The 16,468-nt window shown below is 52.1% G+C and overlaps 1 protein-coding gene across 2 annotated transcripts in view; it reads right to left on the reverse strand.

Annotated features, from left to right (window-relative positions):
- Nucleotides 1–16,468, reverse strand: part of DNAH17 (dynein axonemal heavy chain 17) — a 150,057-nt gene that overhangs the window by 101,583 nt on the left and 32,006 nt on the right. For both annotated transcript variants that reach the window (XM_057300355.2, XM_008971540.4), the window contains exons 17-22: nt 14,650–14,790; nt 11,078–11,221; nt 8,637–8,819; nt 3,801–4,055; nt 1,663–1,832; nt 792–1,014 (exon numbers count right to left, since the gene is read on the reverse strand). In XM_057300355.2, the coding sequence (XP_057156338.2) occupies nt 792–1,014; nt 1,663–1,832; nt 3,801–4,055; nt 8,637–8,819; nt 11,078–11,221; nt 14,650–14,790 (1,116 nt within the window). The remainder of the gene's footprint in view (nt 1–791; nt 1,015–1,662; nt 1,833–3,800; nt 4,056–8,636; nt 8,820–11,077; nt 11,222–14,649; nt 14,791–16,468) is intronic.

Below are 16,468 nucleotides of genomic sequence, written 5' to 3' on the forward strand. Positions count from 1 at the left end.
GAACCTGCTCAGTCCTTTTATTTTTTTTCTTTTGACACAGGGTCTTGGCTCTGTCACCCAGGCTGGAGTCCAGTGGTACAATCATACATCACTGCAGCCTTGACTTCCTGGGCTCAACTGATCCTCCCACCTCCTGAGCAGCTGGGATTACAGGTGTGCGCCACCATGCCTGGCTAATTTTTTAAATTTTTTAGAGAGACAGGGTTTTCCTGTGTTGCCCAGGCCGGGGCCCCTCCCTCTTGTCACCCCCAGGGCTGTGGGGTCTTGGGCACTGTCTGGAGTCGGTGCATAAGACAGGAGAGTGGGCCCTGTCTGTGGCTGGACACAGAGAAGGGGAGAGGGAGGGAGGAGGGGTGGACGGGCTGGGAGGAGTTGGAAACTCCAGGCCAGACTCAAGAGATGAGGGAGCGGGGTCTCCTCGGTGGCCACACCTAGACGTGGCTGGGAGGCAGCTCTAGGACACACCCTCTCCATCCTCCCACCCTCTCCCAAAGTGCTGGGATTACAATGAAGGCATTTTTAATCCAACAAAACACCAATGGAACAGAGGAAGCACTGGCCTCACCGTGGAGGCAGTCCCCAGGGTCTCCTGTCCCCCAGAAACCTCCTCCCTGCGCCTCCCTTTTCCATGGGGATCTGATGTCCAGAGGGGATCTAGCCCACAGCGTCCCCCGTGGTTGCGTGTGATGGGCTGGTCCATGGTCGCGGCTGGGATGGCTCTTCCTTTGGTGGTGCCTCCCGCAGTCTTCTCCCTGCTCACCTGGACGCAGCCACACCCACCCACCACGTACCTGCAGCTTCAGGTGGATCTCCTCTGGCATCTCCTCCCCGTAGGTCTTGAGCAGCTCGATGGTTTGCTTCAGGGGCTCAAACATGTTGTCGGTGGCCGCTTGCCTCTCCTTGACTTTCATCAGGTGCCCCATCACCTCCACAAGCCCGTCATAGTCCCCCTCCTTGAGGGGCTTGGTCAAGCCCATTCTGGCGACTTTCATGAAGGTTTCCAGGTCAGCCAGGCTAAGGGACAAGGGGACCATTTGTGTGGGCCCAGCCCCTCTTGGGCCCACCCTTGATGGTACGGAGCCCCATGAGAGGGGGACGACCGCGGTGAGGTCAACTGGCCATCACTGAAGGCCCCAGGTGGGGAGGGAGCGCCCCTGCCCACCTTGGATCCCTCCAGCTCACTCAGCCCCTGCCCAGACATCACCCCAAGCCTCAGCAACTTAGCTCAAGCCCATCCTCGAGTCCCAGGCTACGGCCACATCCCAGAGGCCTTCACTAGCCTCCCGGATGGAATTCAGCCAGGCAACGCTCTCTCCTGGCACTGTGCCCATCATGGCCCTGATGGCCACCTATAATCCCACAGCTGCCGGTCTGTTTGTTCAGCGCCAGCCTTCCCTGAAAGACTTCAGGTTTCCTCCGCATCTGGCACCCGGACAGAGCAGGTGCTCGGTACACCGGGTTTGGAGGAGGGATAATGTTTGCTCGCAGCCTGGTGACACCTTTCTGCTCACGCTTGGTGGGGTAGTTGGCCTTAAAGCCCAGCCTCCACCCCCTGCTACCCCAGAGGAAGCACCTGACAAATGCCACCCACTCAAGTGGAAGGCCACTCCCTGGTGCTCTGCACATTCCTTGGGCTCGCCAACTACATGGCTGGGGACCCACCTGTTGGTGACGTGGTTGCTCAGGTGCCGCTTGAACATGAAGCCCCAGCGCCGGATTGTGCTGAGCAGGGCCTGCTTGAAGGGGCGGCAGTCGCACTGCAGCCAGCCGTGGAACACCTTGGTGTTCTCGCACTTGGACACCTCCTCATACAGCTTCTCGTAGGAGTCGATCTGGAAAACACGGCCACCGGCGGCCTGTCATAGCCTGCAAGCCTAGGGGGGGCGTCATCACAGGGCCTCAGTCTAGGGCCTTCCTGCACTGCACCTGCGCTGCTCACCTGCCGGCCACTCTGGGGCCAGGGTCAGCAAAGGGTAGTATGGGACACATGGGGGCCCTCATTCCAAGTTATTGTTCCTTCCAGCCCCAGAGTCTAGCCCCAGAAGGTGCCAGTCCATCAGAAAGGGGCAGAACGGGTCATGGCAGCAGGACTTCTGAAGCTGGGTAGGACAGAAGCTTCAAGAGGTGAACCAGATCACAGGCTCCTAAAGGGCATCCCTAGCTCATCCTTCTACCTGAGGCCTCTGTCACTCCTCCTGCTGCCCCAACCCTGTGCTACAGAATGTACCCCTGGGCATGGGTCACCCTTGCCCACGGGGCCCTCTTTCTCACTGTGCATTGGGAACAGAGCTAGAGGTTTGTGCATTAACTATGTTTTCTTATTTTATGCATTCTTTCTGCAGCTGTTGGGTAAAGTGTTCTGTAGCTGTCTGTTGGTCCCTGTGATCTAAAGTGCAGTTTAACTCCAATGTTTCTTTGCTGATTTTCTGTCTAGATGATCTGTCCGATGCTGAGAGCAGGGTGTTGAAATCCCTAACTGTTACTGTACTGGGGTTTCTCCCTTTAGATCTACCACTGTTTGCTTTATATATCTGGGTGCTCTGGTGCTGGGTGCATAGATATGTAGAATTGTTAAATCCTCTCGCTGAGTTGATCCTTTTGTCATTACATAGTGACCTTCTTGGTCTCGTTTTACTGTTTTTGACATAAAGTCTGTCTTTTTTTTTTTTTTTTTTGAGATGGAGTCTCACTCTGTCACCAGGCTGGAGTGCAGGGGCACGATCTTGGCTCACTGCAAGCTCCGCCTCCTGGGTTCACACCATTCTCTTGCCTCAGCCTCCCGAGTAGCTGGAACTACAGGCGCCTGCCACCACGCCCAGCTAATTTTTTGTATTTTCAGTAGAGATGGGGTTTCACCGTGTTAGCCAGGATGGTCTCGATCTCCTGACCTCACGATCCAACCGCCTCGGCCTCCCAAAGTGCTGGTATTACAGGCGTGAGCCACCACGCCCGGCCGACATAAAGTCTGTCTTATCTGATGTAACTATAGTTATTCCTACTTGTTCTTGGTTTCTGTTTGTGTGGAATCTCTTTTTCTATTCTTTTGCATTCAATCTGTCTTTACAGGTGAAGTGAGTTTCTTCTAAGCAGCATATATTGGGGTTACCTTAATCCATTCAGACAGTCTATATCTTTTAAGTGGGGAATTGAATCCATTTACATTTGAGGTTATTACTGACAGGTGTGATTTTCTGTGTTCTTCATGCTCTGACATCTGGGGCCTTGCCCATGGACGACCCCTCCCAGGCCTAGTCAATTTCCAGAGACAACAAACAATTCACCTGGGGGTGTGGTTTCATATGCAAATGAGCCAACCCGGAGCCCACACCTCCGACCATCCCCTTGATGGGGCTCTCACAGGGTTTTACCTTCTGGGCTGCTACCCACTAGCCCTCAGCCCTCATCTCCCTGAGGTCAGGTACCAGACAGCCCCTATAGCCTAGAGCCTGCTGAAATTATTCAAACTTGCCAACCCTAAACCTGTGACCTCTGCCCATTCCTTCCCTGGAAGCCACAATAAAGGCTCTTTATTTCCCCCACATTTTCCCCAGCTCCCTCTGCCTCCTGACTGACCCTGATGCTACCACCCCGTGCAGGCCTGTGTGGTGTGCTATGCCCCCTTCTTGGGAACTGTAAGTGACAAACTGCCTTTCCAATGGTGGTCATCTCCTGATGTTTGCCTTGCCCTACCTGGAAACCTGCATCTTAAAACAATTCACCCAAGTTTTAAAGCAAGCCTGGTGATCCTCTCCTGGAAGACTCTGGAGACAAGGAGGCTGGTGGGTGAGGTCTGCACGCACCTGCTCCTGGAACTGAGCCAGGGTGGGCGGTGTTTTGGGGATGGTGTCATCTGTCCGGGTGTCCAAGTCCTCTGCAGTGACTGCACACCCATATATCAGGAAATTCTTCATAAACTCCTGGAGGTTGTCCGTCCAGAGGCAGGAATACCTCTCAAAGGAATCCTGGTACTCCTCGGCCTCCTTCATGGCACTGACGACCAGGCTGGACACCTCCTCCCTCATCTCTATGAGGTCTGTGTTATCTTCCAGGTCCATCTGAAAGGGGCAGGGGAGAAGCAAAAAGGGGAAGTATGTTGCCTGGTTCATAATTTAGGTGTTGTCCTCTCGGCCTTGAGAAGTGGTTCTCTGTTGGCGAAAGGGCTTCCAGTCTCTCATGATGACCTGCTCTTTTTCCAGCCTGGGCCGATCACCCCTCTTTAGGCAACCTGGTGGTCCCCCGCTCCTGGGAGGTCACCATACTGATGCCAAACTTAGTGGATAGCACACTACAGCCCAGAACTCCTGGGCTCAAGTGATCCTCCTGCCTCAGCCTCCCAAGTAGCTGGGACCACAGGCACGTGCCACTGTGCCTGGCCCAAGCTCTCACCACAGGAAATAGGAACCTTTGCCGATTTGCGATATTCTGCCATGGGAAGGTATGCCAAGTGTGACGTTTGTCTGGGGAACCCCGAGATGACTCACACATTGATTCATTCATTCAATAGCTGGCTCTCACTGTGTACCACATGCTGGGACAGATACTGGGGACACAGGCAAGGAGTGTACAGCCCAGGAACGGGGTCCGACATTCATCAAAGAATCACAGAAAAAAGCATCTCCGCCCTCCCCCTTGCTTCAGGTGAAATGGGGAGCAGGTCAGGGAATGGCCCCGAGGAAATGGCCATTGGTCTGAAAGCTGATGGATGGGTAGACAAGGAGCAAGAGAAGCGGCTTTCCTGGCAACAGCAAAGCCCGTGCAAAGGCCCTGTGGTGGGAGGAGGCAGCGTGTTAGGGGAACTAAAAGAAGTCTACTGTCGGTGGCTAGAGTAGAGAGCACGAGAGGCCAGCGCTAGATGGATCTTTATAGTTGCCAATGACAGAAAACCCAACCCAAACTGGTTAAGCAAAGAGAGAACTCGTTGGCTTATATACAGGACTGGAGAATCCCAAGGTGGTCGGTGTGTGTATTAATCACATTTTTATTGTCTGTATCTTATGAAATTTTGACATTATTTTATTTTTTTTGAGACAGAGTTTCGCTCTGTCACCCAGGCCGGAGTGCAGTGGCCCGATCTCAGCTCACTACAACCTCTGCCTCCCAGGTTCAAGCGATTCTCCTGCCTCAGCCTCCCAAATAGCTGGGATTAAAGGCTCCCACCACCATGCCTGGCTAATTTTTTGCATTTTTATTAGAGACGGGGTTTCACCATGTTGGTCAGGCTGGTCTCAAACTCCTGACCTCAGGTGATCCACCTGCCTCAGCCTCCCAAAGCGTTGGGATTACAGGCGTGAGCCAATGCGCCCAGCCCAATTTTGACATCTTAAAAAAATAAAATAAAAAAACCTTATGGGCCAGGAAGAGCCTGCCTTTCCCAGGGCTAGGCAATTCTTTGAGATAGCAAAAGGCTCATCTGGGGGCATGCATATGCAAACCAGCCGACCCTCAACCACTCCCCTTTACCCAACTCTCACACCAAGCCAGTATTTCCCCTGCCCTAAATCACCCAGGGTCAGGTACCAGACAACTGAAGACGGCCTATAGCCCAGAGCCCACATGACAGCTGCAGAGAGGCCCCATTGGGACCCAGATGTGCATGGAGATCTTGTCTGTGCAGGGGACCTCGTTGGTAAGGGGTGGGACGAGGAAACGGTGTAATTGAGGAGGTGAAGTCAGTGGGGCTGGGATGGAAGGGGAAGGTTGGCCCTAGGGCTGGGCCAGGCCACCCTGCATGTAAGTTGTGGATGGAAAGAAGCCACAGGGGAGAGAAGCCTGAAGCTCCTTGCAGCTGCAGGAAAGCATTTGGTGTGTGCTTCAGAATTCAGCCACAGGCTCGCCTGTGCCTGACATGTGGCTCCTGTCCCTCCTCATGGCCCCTCTTTCTGCTCAGGGTGGGGAGTGCAGTGTTCAGAGCACAGGCAGGTGCTTCTGGATTTCAGTATGGTAACTTCCAGGCATCTACCTTCTCCAGCCGAGATTATCCCCTGCACTCCTTTGGATCTCCCCAGGTGGGATCCAAGTTCCAGTTGGGCTGGGCTGGTGGCAGCCTGGCATACCAGAGGCAGGTGAGGCCTGCTGCCTGGGGTCTTTGCCCCTTGCTGGTGTCCCCTGTGGGCAGCTCAGCTCTCTAGATCCCTGTGGCAGCCTGGGGCCCACATTCTATCTCCTCCTTGTCCTGACCCCAACTCCTCTGGGTTGGCCACCCTGGTACCCATGGGAAGCATCCCTTGGGTACTCTCTGCCACCAAGCTAGGGTACTTGGGTCTCTGGGAAGTGGCCCTGGGACCCAGCAGTCTAGATGCCTGACTCTCTCATTGTCTTCCACAGCTTGGCACCAGGTAAGACTCCGCTAGACCAGCAGGCTTTTGAGGGACCCTTCTCCCGGGCAACAGGCCCTTCAGCTCTGGAATGTTCTGCCTGAGCGTCCCAGGGTGTCTGCAAGGCAGCCTGAGTGTGTGTGCTGGCAGAGCCCAGGGGTGGAGCAGCTCTGTCTGCAGCAACCGTGGGTGCCCGAGAGCAGCCTGCTTTGGGGACAGTGGGAGGGGCACACCCGGGACACACTGATTCTGAGGACATGTGCTAACCTAGCGTCTGCGTAACTGGGGCAAATTCTATTCTCAACTCTGGAACAGCTTGCTGCTTGCACTTGGGCCTAAAATCACAGCCATCTTCTCAGCATGGAAACCTCCTCCCACCCTTCCAGAATCCGCTCACACGCCCACTCCTCTCGGGAGCTGTCCTTGACCTTCTCAGGTCATTAGCTGTTCACTCGTGTCCTCGTGTCACCTCTGTACAAGCATGCCTCCCCGCCACACATGCAAATACGCACACGGGCACATATGCATCCAAGCACACGCATACACACACGAGCACACGCACATCCCTCCCTCCTGGACAGGACAGCTCATCTCGCTGTAAATATTTGTTATGACAAATCATACGTGTCCATTATTTTACAATTCAAACAACGCAGAAATGCATGACAGGAAAAGCCTGCAGCCACATCCCTCTCCCCTCCCTTCTTTCCCCTTCCTGGTAAGCACTCACCCAGATTTTTGCTTGTTTAAGCAAATGAAACCATATTCTAAACATTGTTCTGTAACTTGATAAATGTCTAATAACCTGTCACAACACCTTTCCATCCTTGGCTCATTGTGACAATTCACAGAATCTGTGTTTGGGCCAGAATTGGTCAAGCCACTCCCCTCTTCCACATACATTTAGGTCACTTAAGTCTTTTCAGATTTTTTTTTTTATTGCTATACAAATAGGTGCTTTGACAAACACACCACCTCAAACCTCCCTTAAGCGGGGAGCTGAATTTCCCATGACTTTTGTCCTTCCTACCCCAGAGCCTGGCCAGGCTCTCCATGTGTCTTGTTTGATGCGTTTAGAAGAGATGATTTCAGAAGGCAGTGGGAGGCACATTTGTCAAATTGCCTGAGTACTGGGAGAATCAGTGTTTACATTACAGGACTGAGGCTGGGCACGGTGGCTCACACCTGTAATCCCAGCACTTTGGGAGGCCAAGGTGGGTGGATCACAAGGTCAGGAGATTGAGACCATCCTGGCTAACATGGTGAAACCCCATCTCTACTAAAAATATATTAAAAAAGAAAAATTAGCCAGGCATGGTGGCATGCACCTGTAGTCCCAGCTACTCAGGAGGCTGAGGCAGGAGAATCGCTTGAACCCAGGAGGCGGAGGTTGCAGTCAGCTGAGATTACGCTACTGCACTCCAGCCTGGGCGACAGAGCAAGACTCTGTCTCAAAAAATAAAAAAATAAAGAAGTTTAAGACCACCCTGGGCAACAACATGGCAAAACCCCATCTCAAAAAAAAATTACATCACCAAGCTGGGCTTGGTGATGCATGCTCATAATCCCAGCTACTTGGGAGACTGAGGCGGAAGGATCAGTTGGGCCCGGGAGGCAGAGGCTGCAGTCAGCCGAGATTGAACCACTGCACTCCAGCCTGGGTGACAGAGTGAGACCTTGTCTCAAAAAAATTACAGGACTAAGTGAACAGTCAGGAAGTTGGGAAAGGTTACCCTCTTGGCATCGTGTCGGGGGGTTGGAGGAATGATGAGGGAATGAAACCCAGGCAGGTTGACTGAGAAGAAGCTGCTTTGGGAAGGACGACAGATGTGGGAGTGGGGAGAGAAGTGGCCATGTCATCCTAGAGGTCACATGATGTCATTTAAAAGGTAAACAGGGCCGGGCGCGGTGGCTCACGCCTGTAATCCCAGCACTTTGGGAGGCCGAGGCGGGTGGATCATGAGTTCAGGAGATCGAGACCATCCTGGCTAACACAGTGAAACCCCGTCTCTACTAAAAAAAATACAAAAAAATTAGCCAGGCGTGGTGGCGGGTGCCTGTAATCCCAGCTACTCGGGACGCTGAGGCAGGAGAATGGCTTGAACCCAGGAGGCGGAGGTTGCAGTGAGCCAAGATCGCGCCACTGCACTCCAGCCTGGGCGACAGAGTGAGACTTCGTCTCAAAAAAAAAAAAAAAAAAAAAAAAGAAAGAAAGAAAAAAAAAAAAGGTAAACAGCCAAGCCTTGCCGAGTTAGGGCAGCAACACCAAATGGGGAAAGCAATGGATGGCCCTGTGTACAGCCAGAAGAGGCCAGGACTGACCTTGTAGTTCATCCTGTCCTTGACCAGCCGAGGGATGAGCCTGGCTACGTTGTAGATGTCGTTGACCAGGCCCTCGATCAGCGCCAGGAAGCCGCGATCTGAGCCCACCTCCAGGGTCGGGTTGAAGGTCAGCCCATCCTCGTCCAGCTCCATGCGGATCTCAAACAGGGGAGCGATACTCTCCTGAAACAGGGGTGGGGTTGGCAGTGGTCAACACCTCTGTCTTCCATCGGATGATTCTCAGTGCCCTGATCATCCACTCCGTACCATCAATGTGTCACTGCCTTCCACTTATCTGGGAAGCTTCTGAGAGCTCGTGTCTCAGCGCACCCCGCTCCTTGAGCAATCGCTACAGAGCCAAATGTACAGCCACAAGGCCAAAAGCAGGCAGGTGCAGGTTGGGGCAAGGGGAGGGGCAGGATCAGGTAGAACTCAGACCTCGATTCAAAGCCCACACCTGCTATTTGCCAGCTGTGAGGCCTTGGGGAGTCACTTAACTCCCAGTTTCCCCAAATATATAAAATGAGGCTAAATATTTTATAGAATGGAGACATTGTTGGCTAGGCGCAGTGGCTCATGCCTGTAATCCCAGCACTTTGGGAGGCCAAGGCGGGTGGATCACCTGAGGTCAGGAGTTTGAGACCAGCCTGGCCCACATGGCGAAACCCCGTCTCTACTAAAAATACAAAATAATTAGCTGGGCCTGGTGGTGGGTGTCTGTAACCCCAGCTACTCGGGAGGCTGAGGCAGGAGAATTGCTTGAACCCAGGAGGCGGAGATTGCAATGAGCTGAGATTGTGCCATTGAACTCCAGCCTGGGCAAAAGCAAAACTCTGTCTCAAAAAAAAAAAAAAAAAAAAAAAAAAAGAATGGAGACATTGTTTCCATTGTTCTGGGTTACTACAGGGGCTAAATGAATCACTAACACACAAAGCAGGTACTGCAGGGGCTGGCCAAGCCTGCCTGTCCCTCTCCCTTGGAAGTCCCCGTTTACAGAGTTCTGGAGGCCCCTGTGAGGCTGCAGGGCTGCAGGTGCTGCTCTGGTTTACAGTGATGGGATTGAGAACCCTAGTGCTCTTCCTGCCAAACTAACGATTCTCAAAATGTGGGCCAGGATCTACCAGGCTGTGAGATCACACTGTGGCCACTGATCTGCCCCCGAATGAGTCCCCATTGGACCTGTGGGTTATGGGCTTTTGAGCCCCCCAATTTGTCTATGAGCAGGAGGGGGCTGTATCTGTATCTGAGTGAGGTGCTAATTGGGACAAACGGTCAATTGTGTGACCAGACTTTTCTAAAGACTCAGGTCGGCTCCTGCCCCCAGGCTACTCACAAAGTAGGAGGACTCCCTGGAACTCTTTGAGAAGAACACTTTGTTACTGGGACTTCTTTATGGTTTTCATTGAGACGCTTTTCATTGGGACAGTCTGTAGTGACGACTACTTACGTCAACTGAATTTTGGGTCTGTGACTGATTACCAGCTGGCCTCTGAGACCCATATGCCAGACTCAAACACCATCCACCCTCCCTGGTCGGTGCAAGGGCACGACACTGCCATGTTCCTTTGTTGTTGGTAGCCTGGGGGAGCCTTTGATCTTGGCCTCCTGGCGGTACTCAAAATCATTTAGAAACCATCACAACAAAAAAGATGCAGGGCTGGGCACGGTGGTTCACGCCTGTAATCCCAGCACTTTGGGAGGCCAAGGTTGGTGGATCATGAGGTCAGGAGTTCAAGACCAGCCTGGCTAAGATGGTGAGCCCTTGCCTCTACTAAAAATACAAAAATTAGCCAGGCGTGGTGGTGGGCACCTATAATCCCAGCTACTTGGGAGGCTGAGGTAGAGAATTGTTTGAACCCAGGAGGTGGAGTTTGCAGTGAGCTGAGATCATGCTACTGCATTCCAGCCTGGGCAGCAGAGCGGGACTCTGTCTCAAAAAAATAAAAAAATAAAATAAAAAGAAGATACAGGTAGGAAAGGGGCCACTGCCATGGAAAGCATGCCTCCATGGGATTAACCAGCACAACGTCTTTGCTGACTGGTTTACCTTCTACTCAGCCGTATATAATTGAGTAGGTGAGTGGCTGTTGTTGCTGACAGGAGACCCTCCCCCCAATCCACATGAGTAGGGGGCAGCGGTGTCCACTTTCCTTCACCTGGCAGTGAGGCAGGACCAGCCTCTTAGGTCTCTCGAGGTTTTCTGCAGCCAATTTATGTTATGGCAGATTTAAAGTGACCAGTGGTCCTGAGTGCCTGGGACTGAGGGGATTCTGGGATGCAGGACTTCCAGGTTTAAAACCAGGTCAAGTAGATTGCGTAAGATATATTTTAATAAGTCTATTTATAAAATGATAGCCTGTTCATCAAGAAAATAGAAACTATAGATTCTAACAGATAAGAATACATATACATAAATATATTACCTTATGTTGATAACTTACATCTATAACCATGTTGTCCATTAGGAAATTCAGAGATTTGCGAATGAACTGGTCAAATTCATCTAAGACCATGTCGTCAATGTAGATGACATAATCCTTCCAGGGCAGGCTCAGTGTGTCTGCCCTGAACAGTTCTGCGTTTTCCTGCAAACAGAAGCGCACAGTTGGGCCTCACTTCACTGGCTGTGCTTGCTCTTTGATCACACTGTTTAGTGCCTCTCTGGACCGCCCGTCCATGTTCACATGCCGGACACACGAGGCTGCTTTGAGCATCTTGCAGGTGCTGGCCTCCTTCCTACTCGAGGCTTTGCACGGCTGCTCCCTCACTTTCTTGCTGGGTCTGGCTTCCAATCTTTTTGATTTCAGCTCAAATGTCCCTTCCTCCCAAAGGAATCCTCCATCTCTAGTTGGGTTTCCTCTAGCAAACTGTTATTTATGCCTACCATGGCTCAGAGGGCCACTCAGAATTATTTTATTTGTCTTTGATTTGTCTTTGGTCTGCATGCCCTTTTGATGCCCAAATTCATGAAGGTGAAGGTTAACCATCCTCTCCACCACTGTACCCCCAGCACTCAGCAGTAGGCCTAGCACAGAGCAGGGGCTGGTGGGTGTTTGGGTGGGTGGGTGGCTGGTTGTATGGGTGGATTAGTGGATGGGGTGGGTGGATGGACAGATGAATGGGGTGGATGGATAGATGGATGGATGGGGTTGGTAGACGGGTGAGTGGGTGGATGGATGGGTGGGTGGGTATGTGGATAGGTAAGTGGGTAGGTGGATGGGTAAGTGGGTAGGTGGATGGGTAAGTGGGTAGGTGGATGGGTAAGTGGGTAGATGGATGGGTGGGTGAGTGACTGGGTGGGTGGGTGGGTGACTGGGTGGGTGACTGAGTGGATGGATGGGTACGTGGCTGGATAAGTGGGGTGGGTGAATGGACAGATGAATGGAGTGGATAGGTGTGTGAGTCCATGGATGGATGAATGGGGTGGGGAGATGTGTGAGTAGATGGACAGATGGATGGGTGAACAGATGAATGGGGTGGGCAGATGTGTGAGTAGATGGGTGAGTGGATGGGTGGGTGGGGGGGTGGATGAGTGGACAGTTGGATGAGTGGATTGGTGGGTGGATGGGTGGATGAGTGGGTGGGTGGGTGGATGGATGGGTGGGTGGATGGATGGGTGGGTGGATGGGTGGGTGGGTGGATGGGTGGGTGGGTAGATGGGTGGGTGGCATGGGTGGGGGGGGTGGGGTGGGGGGGTGGGTGAGCAGATGGGTGGGTGGGGTGGGCGGGTGAGCGGATGGGTGGGTGGGGTGGGCGGGTGAGCGGATGGGTGGGTGGGTGAGTGAGTGGATGGGTGGGTGGGGTGGGTGGATGAGTGGACAGATGAATGCGGTGGGTAGATGTGTAAGTGGATGGATGATGGATGATGGGTGGTTGGGTGGATGGATGGATGAATCTCTAGGATACTAAGTGCTACAGGGAAACTCAAAGATTATTTCCACTCAGTCTATGCCCTCAGGCAGGTCTATTCTAATAAGGGAGAGAAGACTTGGGCTCAAATAACTTCAGCGTAAGATAAAAGGAAATGGCTCTAATGACTGTCATGAGAGTAACCATACGTGGTGACAGAGTTGTGCACAAGAGGCAACACCATCTCATCACAGTTGGGGAACAGAATAGGCTGGCTTGTTGCCTCTGCCCCTCTTAGACTCCTGTCCCTGCTGCTTGGCCTCAACCTCAGCCCAGTCCTGCCTCCTCGCCTGCCCTCTTGCTATGCTCCTGCCCTCTGAAACTTTCCTAACCCTAAGTCAAATCTCTCTCCTGTGCTCTGTTTCCAACCCTTCTGAGAGTGTTAACAAGCTAATCAGTTAACTCTTCCAAGTAACATTTTTGCAGTTTAGCATTTTAATTCAGAGGGAGCTACTGGCACCGTGGCAGGGAGGGGAGGGATGGGAACTGGGAATGAGGCACAACAGACTCTGGTTCAGTCAAGTCACTTCCTGGGGTGATGATCTTTAGAGCAATGATGTGACAATAGGAACAGCCAATAATGGCCCATCCCCTGGGTGTGGCCTGCCCGGGTGTGGCCTGCTGGTCCGTCTAGATGGTGTGACTCATCATTAAAGTCCACACCATTGATTTGCACCATCCACTGGAAACCCCCCCAAAAACTGCCCTAAAATACTTTTTTTTTTTTTTCTGAGGTGGAGTCTCACTCTCGTCGCCCAGGCTGGAATGCAGTGGTGCAATCTTGGTTCACTGCAACCTCCGCCTCCCAGGTTCAAGCAATTCTCCTGCCTCAGCCTCCCAAGTAGCTGGGATTACAGGTTCCTGCCACTATACCTGGCTAATTTTTGTATTTTTAGTAGAGACGGGGTTTCACCATGTTGGCCAGGCTGGTCTCAAACTCCTGACCTCAAGTGATCCACCCACCTCGGCCTCCCAAAGTGCTGGGACTACCAGCGTGAGCCACTACGCCCAGCCATTATTTGAGCTCAAGGGAGAATATTCTCTTTTACAGGCCAATGCAAAGCTCCACCTTTCACATTCTCCTCAGAGACAAACTAAAATGCAAGCTGGGTGAAATTACTACCAAGTGAGGAGAACATGAAAACCCCTACAATACAATGTCAGGACTCCAGACAAAGCACCCAGGAATGCCAGTCTACTGTTCTGCATTCTCCCACTGAATGTGCCAACCATGGGGGCTCCCAGGAGGCTGGTAGGGACATAGAGTCATATGCTGTTGGGACTACTGGCAAGAAGGACCAGCCGGCATCCAAGGTAGCAAAGCAGGCGTGCGTTATCACATTCTACCCATTCACATATGCAGGTAGTGATACACCCTGTGCACATTCGAATGGTCCTCGCTCTTCCCATGTTACTATTCCCTGCCCACACTCATGGATGGGAAATCCACGGGGGATACCGATAAACACACGGTGCCCACCCTCGGCAGCTCATCCTGGGAAGACAAGATCTGTGGACCTAGTATGAAGACGTTACTTGGCCGTACCCACGTTGTGCCGGGCGAGGGCTCTGGTACCCTTAGCAGAGGGCAGGCCCATCACAAGAGGAACCAGGCTTGGAAGTGTACAGCAAGGGTGGTCTACTAAAGATAAGGCTCACTTAGATTAAAGATCATAGGTTTTGTTTTGTTTTGAGATAGTCTCACTCTTTCACCCAGGCTGGGGTGCAGTGGTGCGATCTTGGTTCACTGCCACCTCCGCCTCCCAGGGTCAAGCGATTCTCCTGCCTCAGCCTCCCGAGTAGCTGGGATTACAGGCATGTGCCACCGTGCCCGGTTAATTTTTGTATTTTTAGTAAAGGCAGGGTTTCACCACGTTGGTCAGGCTGGTCTCGATCTCCTGACATCAGGTGATCCGCCCGACTCAGCCTCCCAAAGTGCTGGGATTACAAGTGAGAGCCACTGCATCCAGCCAGATCACAGACTTCTGTGACTACAAGAAATGTGTCACTAATCAATTTTATGAAATCTCCAGCTCTGCGTTTACTCTCTCCTCCCTGCTAAAAGCAAGTGGGTTCTCAAAAAACCTCCTGGGTGTTTCCTTACTGCAACCATGGCTTGGATCTTCACTCCAGCATCCCTGACTGCTGTGTAGCGCTTGTTGAGGTTGGCAATTCTTCCATCCAAGTCTAACAGGGCCTCTTTCTTATTGTCCTTTCTTTCAAACAGCGGGTTGGCCGACCAGTCCTGGAAGGAAAGCACAGGAGTGAGAAAAGGTGTTCTGGAGAAACTGCTTTCGGTCGCAGTCCTTTGCTGCGTGCTTTTGATGTGAGTTTCCTCACTGCTGCCTGATCTTGGATTGGAGTCTAGTTCTCCACGATCCATGCCCATCAGGGGCCACTAAGGACCTGTGCCTAATTGACTGTTGACCAGAGAGCCTGAAATAACTTAGCTCAAAACCAAAACCAGGGGCCTAGGGGAACCACAGAGAGACCATTGAGATGTTTCACTCAACTGGGCCAGAATGGGGTCACTCTCAGGAAAGGAGCATCTAATTCTCTCTTTAGGGGGACGAAAGGACCTGAGAGTCGAGGAGTGTGTGGTCAATGCTGGGTGGATCGTCCATAGCTGCAAACGGAGGACCACGTGGGAGTAAGTCCCTTTTGTGGGAGCCACTGATCTGCCGACAAGGGTGGGAAAGGGTAGAGAGTAGGGTCAGGACTCTGGCTTCACCTGCAAGTGGGAGTTCTACCACAAGGGTGGTGGCCACTTGGCTGGGCGCGGTGGCCCATGCCTGTAATCCCAGCACTTTGGGAGGCCGAGGCGGGCCAATCACGAGGTCAGGAGATCGAGACCATTCCTGACTAACACGGTGAAACCCTGTCTCTACTAAAAATACAAAAAATTAGCCGGGCATGGTGGCAGGCACCTGTAGTCCCAGCTACCAGGAGGCTGAGGCAGGAGAATGGCGTGAACCCGGGAGGCAGAGCTTGCAGTGAGCCGAGATTGCATCACTGCACTCCAGCCTGGGCAACAGAGCGAGACTCAGTCTCAAAAAAAAAAAAAGGGGGGTGGTGGCCACTTTTAATTATGATTTGGACTTTACTGTTATCTGTCATTAGATTTTTTTTTCCCTACACATCTCCATTAAAGTGATACATATATAGTAACAAAACACCTAATAAGTTTTTTTTTTTTTTGTCAAAAAACAGTCTTTGGCCCATGTCTCCCTATCCTCCATCCCATCCCCCACTGGAAACATGAGGGAACCTCACCTTTCCTCCTCCTCACTGCTGCCTCTGTCACTCTTATCATTTACGGACTCTACATCGATTCAGCTGTTTCTCAGCTGCCTCTGTGACTCTGGGGTGAACGATGAAGACTTAGATCACCCGCCTCCCTCCTCTGGCCAGTGTTTGATATTTACGTGAGTACTTTTAGTTTTTCTACTGATGCTTTTGTGTGAACATAAACGATATGATTAAGCCTCTGTGTTTACCTTGTTAGAAGGATTTCCTGTTTTTATTAGCAGTTTTATTGCTTCATGGTCAGAAAAACGTGTTCTGTATATGTCTTCGTCGGCTTGGATTACTATAAGCAAAATACCATATACTAGGGGGCTTAAGCAACAGACATTTCTCACAGGTTTAGAGGTTAGAAATCTGAGATCAAAGTGCCGGCATGTTTGGTTCCAGGTGAGGGCTCTCTTCCTGGTGTGCAGGTGATGATGGCCGCCTTCTTGTTGTGACCTCACATGGCGGAGGGGCAGAGTGAGCTCTCTCGTGTCTGTTGCTATAAGGGCACGAATCTCCTTCGTGATGGCTCTATTCTCATGTTCTGATTGCCTCCCCAGGGCCACGTCTCCAAGACCCATCACAGCGGGGATCAGGGCTTCCACAAAGGAGTGTTTGAGAGTCACAAACGT

The sequence above is a fragment of the Pan paniscus genome, chromosome 19, assembly GCF_029289425.2.
Source record: "Pan paniscus chromosome 19, NHGRI_mPanPan1-v2.0_pri, whole genome shotgun sequence".
NCBI lineage: Eukaryota > Metazoa > Chordata > Mammalia > Primates > Hominidae > Pan > Pan paniscus.